The following is a 3,162-nucleotide window of genomic DNA, read 5'->3' on the forward strand; positions in this document are numbered from 1 at the left end:
GTTTTGTTGAAACACCCAATTCCTACGATTTTGAATTGAAATGTTTATTCATCATTAGGGTCCCTGGAAAAATGTGTGCACGTTGATTTACACAGCAAAGTCCACCCTCCACCCCCCCCCCCCCCCCCCCCCTTAGATTTATTTATGTGTGGATTCATGAGAGATGTACAGTGTTGGCTGGTGCGAGTTGTTTTTATTTCTGTTTGAAACCAATAAATGTTTACACCAAATGTGTTCAAATCTGTCATTTCCAATGTGGACCTCCATCCAGACATCCCAAGTCTCCCGGATTTTCCGAGTCTCGCTGTTTTGCTTTTGCAGGTCGGAATGTCTAGCTACTTAGGATGCACACAGGGCTTTACTGTTAATTGACCCATGACTATTGTCTTACACCATGTATCTCTTCAAAGGCACGATTATCCCCAAATGTTAACGTTATCCTAAACACCTTTTAATCTGTACAATGACGACAGACGCAAGACGAGCATCTTTATTTCTTGAACGGTAAAACTTGTCAAATCGATCAACATTTCAAGCATATGGCGCCCTCTGGCGGAATTTAATTTCAATCACAGTCCACCAGCGCCACTTTTCTACATTCATGACGAAACTGAAACTGAAAGAAAACTGCTGCAGCATTTTATTGTTTCTCCTTGTCTGCGTCTACCTTGCAAAGTAATTGGAACGGTAAGCATCCTATTTAAAAACAATAAGGGACCTGTTTCAACCCTACTGCTTTATATAGAATTATGCACTACTCAGTCCCACGGTTTTGCTTACACTTCGTAGGTGTAAACGGCAAGGACACCATGGACGTTGTGGATGAGATCAGGACTGTTGTGGTGTCAGGAGTTCCTGATATATTGCCTAACGATCGAATGGTCGACAAGTTGATCATCCATTTTCAGAGTTTAAGAAGTAATGGAGGAGACGTGCAGAATGTACTGTATCCTACAATCTGTAAAGGGGTTGCATTCGTTACATTTGACAATATTGCAGGTATGTCAAATAACAAACTAAAAAACGATCAATACAGGCATTTCAAAGAAATATGGCGCCCCACTAAAACGGAATTTTCAACAGATGCGGAGAGGGTCATTAAAAAAGAACAATCAATGAGAGATGAGGAGTTCCCCAAAGACTACACACTCACTGTATTTAAATTCACAACAGATGTAAGTATTGGTATTATAAAAGGTGTTTAGTATAACTAACCTTGTCATTCATATAATGATACTCTCTTACAACAGGTGTTCATCTATGCCAGCACTGAGCTAAACCTCTCAGGCTTCAGTGCCCCGGAGGCGTTGATTAAGAGCCTGCGGTCAGCACACAGGTCAGTGAGAATCTGCACTCTTCAACAGAACAGAGTTACCATAGAGGGCCCCTTCACAGCTGTCAAAGCCCTGAGGGAAGATTTAATCGGTAAACACAGAACCAACAGCTGTCCTTCTCGGAAAGAGCAGGGAGCATTGCCGAGCCCAGATAACACTCTGAGCTCGATAGCAGGGTGCTCTCGGCCACAGCGTTCTGAGAGCAGGTTTAATGACGAGGATAAAGAGGACTGGGAGGAGGACTTTGTTTGGGTGGACAGCTGCACGCTCACGTACATTCAAAAGTTCAACCAAGAGGAGTTTGACAGGTGTTTAAGAAAGCACAACGTGTCGGCTCGCTTCGAGCAGGGAACAGACCTGACCGCCGTCCACTTAAGAGGACTCATCCCGGGCCGCTCCGGTGTGCAGGGAGCCGCGTTAGAACTGAAAGCACTGGTGTCTAGACAACAGTCTACACTGAGAGTCCACATTCTCAACTGCACAAGACATGACCTGCGAGAGAAACAGATGTTGCTGCAGCTCTGTAACGAGGCCAGTGTTATTTACAAGGATATTATGTACGTGCCGCTGGACTCGTGCATCAAGGTTGTTGGTCCATCTACGTCTAGTTATCTGTTTTATAAGAAAGTAATTCTGAACCATGTATGAATACAGCTCCCTTCAGTAGGCCTACACTTTACTAGGGTACCTATTTTGCTTTCAAAAAGTCCCTTACAGTCCAGAGATTATTATTATGTAGCATTAAAGTGTCATATAACTGACATAAGATGTCAATTTGTGTCCCTTTTATCTCCTACACATGGCCCTTTATGTGCCTCATTAATGCTTTAATTTGATTAAACACTAGAGGGTGCTGTTGAACTGTGTATTATTCTTGTGTTCAGTTTTTTCCTATTTCCTGCAAACACATATTTCATATCCTGAAGATAGTTTTGTTTATTCAAATATACTTGGAAAATTAAGTATATTAAGTGTGATTTTGTACATGCTGGCAGGCTAATTAAATTATTGAAATGCAATGCTGCCCTGGCAGAAACCCCTTTCTGCAGCTTTGTTCTTGATACAATGTATTCAGTCTGCTTACTTAATTATTTGTTGGTACCCAATCTTTAATCACGCCTCCTGGCTATGAAGCCAGCCTTTAATTAGAAAAGATAAGCTCATGATTAATACCTCAGTATAGACCTGACAGATGCTGACCCATCTCTTGTGAGCAGTACAGTACAGTCAATTGTTAGATTTGGTATCCCTGTAATTAATCGCATTTGTTTACATATTGTATTGTGGTGAGAACAAGTTTCCTGAACATGATATTCTGTGTTGAAGAGACTGGAAAGTAAGGATAGAAGGGTTTTGCCAAGCAAGCACATTGAAGGAGACTGTTTTTGTATTGTCCAGTCACCTGCTCCAACCTCTTGGTGACTTTGCCCAGAGTAAATCTATTTGGGGACAGATGGAGGATGATTAGAGCACACTGAGGGACATGGGCATCTTTCCAGTCTGCTTCATAAAGAGATGATTGAAGTGTGTGTGTGTCTGTGTCACCAGTAAAATCAAAAAAAAAAAAAGTGTAACCATTCACACAGTTTGACTTGTGTATTTCTGAGTTCATTATTATTCATATATCTTTTGTGTGCAGACTTCAGAACACTTGATAAGCCTCTTTGCCACCAGGGTAGCATATGGTGGTGCCATCCCTGGCTGCAGGGCCCACGGTCCAGTGACTGGTGAGGAGGCAGGCTGAGCCAGGAGGGACCAGAGGACACCTGGGGGAACTGCACTCACAACACCCAGCTTTGTTCTCATGGCAACAATAACACTTTAAATA

At 42.4% G+C, this 3,162-nt stretch overlaps 1 protein-coding gene across 1 annotated transcript; it reads left to right on the forward strand.

Annotated features, from left to right (window-relative positions):
* Positions 1-588: 588 nt before the first annotated feature.
* Positions 589-2,908, forward strand: LOC146260850 (RNA-binding protein 43-like). The gene is made up of 4 exons (XM_084667557.1): positions 589-687; positions 790-999; positions 1,084-1,175; positions 1,251-2,908. The coding sequence occupies exons 2-4, from the start codon at positions 810-812 to the stop codon at positions 1,980-1,982; spliced, it is 1,014 nt and encodes a 337-aa protein (XP_084523683.1). The 5' UTR covers positions 589-687; positions 790-809; the 3' UTR covers positions 1,983-2,908.
* The last annotated feature ends 254 nt before the right edge of the window (positions 2,909-3,162 follow it).

Source organism: Hypomesus nipponensis, chromosome 12 (genome assembly GCF_054491055.1).
Source record: "Hypomesus nipponensis isolate SF chromosome 12, ASM5449105v1, whole genome shotgun sequence".
NCBI classification, from domain to species: domain Eukaryota; kingdom Metazoa; phylum Chordata; class Actinopteri; order Osmeriformes; family Osmeridae; genus Hypomesus; species Hypomesus nipponensis.

What these genes read in the sequence shown, in the direction of transcription:
- LOC146260850 (XM_084667557.1), top strand. Translation starts at nt 810, where the DNA reads ATGGACGTTGTGGATGAGATCAGGACTGTTGTGGTGTCAGGAGTTCCT. An exon ending in TACATTTGACAATATTGCAG is followed by an intron (nt 1,000 to 1,083) that starts GTATGTCAAATA and finishes AATTTTCAACAG; the next exon opens with ATGCGGAGAGGGTCATTAAA. An exon ending in TATTTAAATTCACAACAGAT is followed by an intron (nt 1,176 to 1,250) that starts GTAAGTATTGGT and finishes CTCTTACAACAG; the next exon opens with GTGTTCATCTATGCCAGCAC.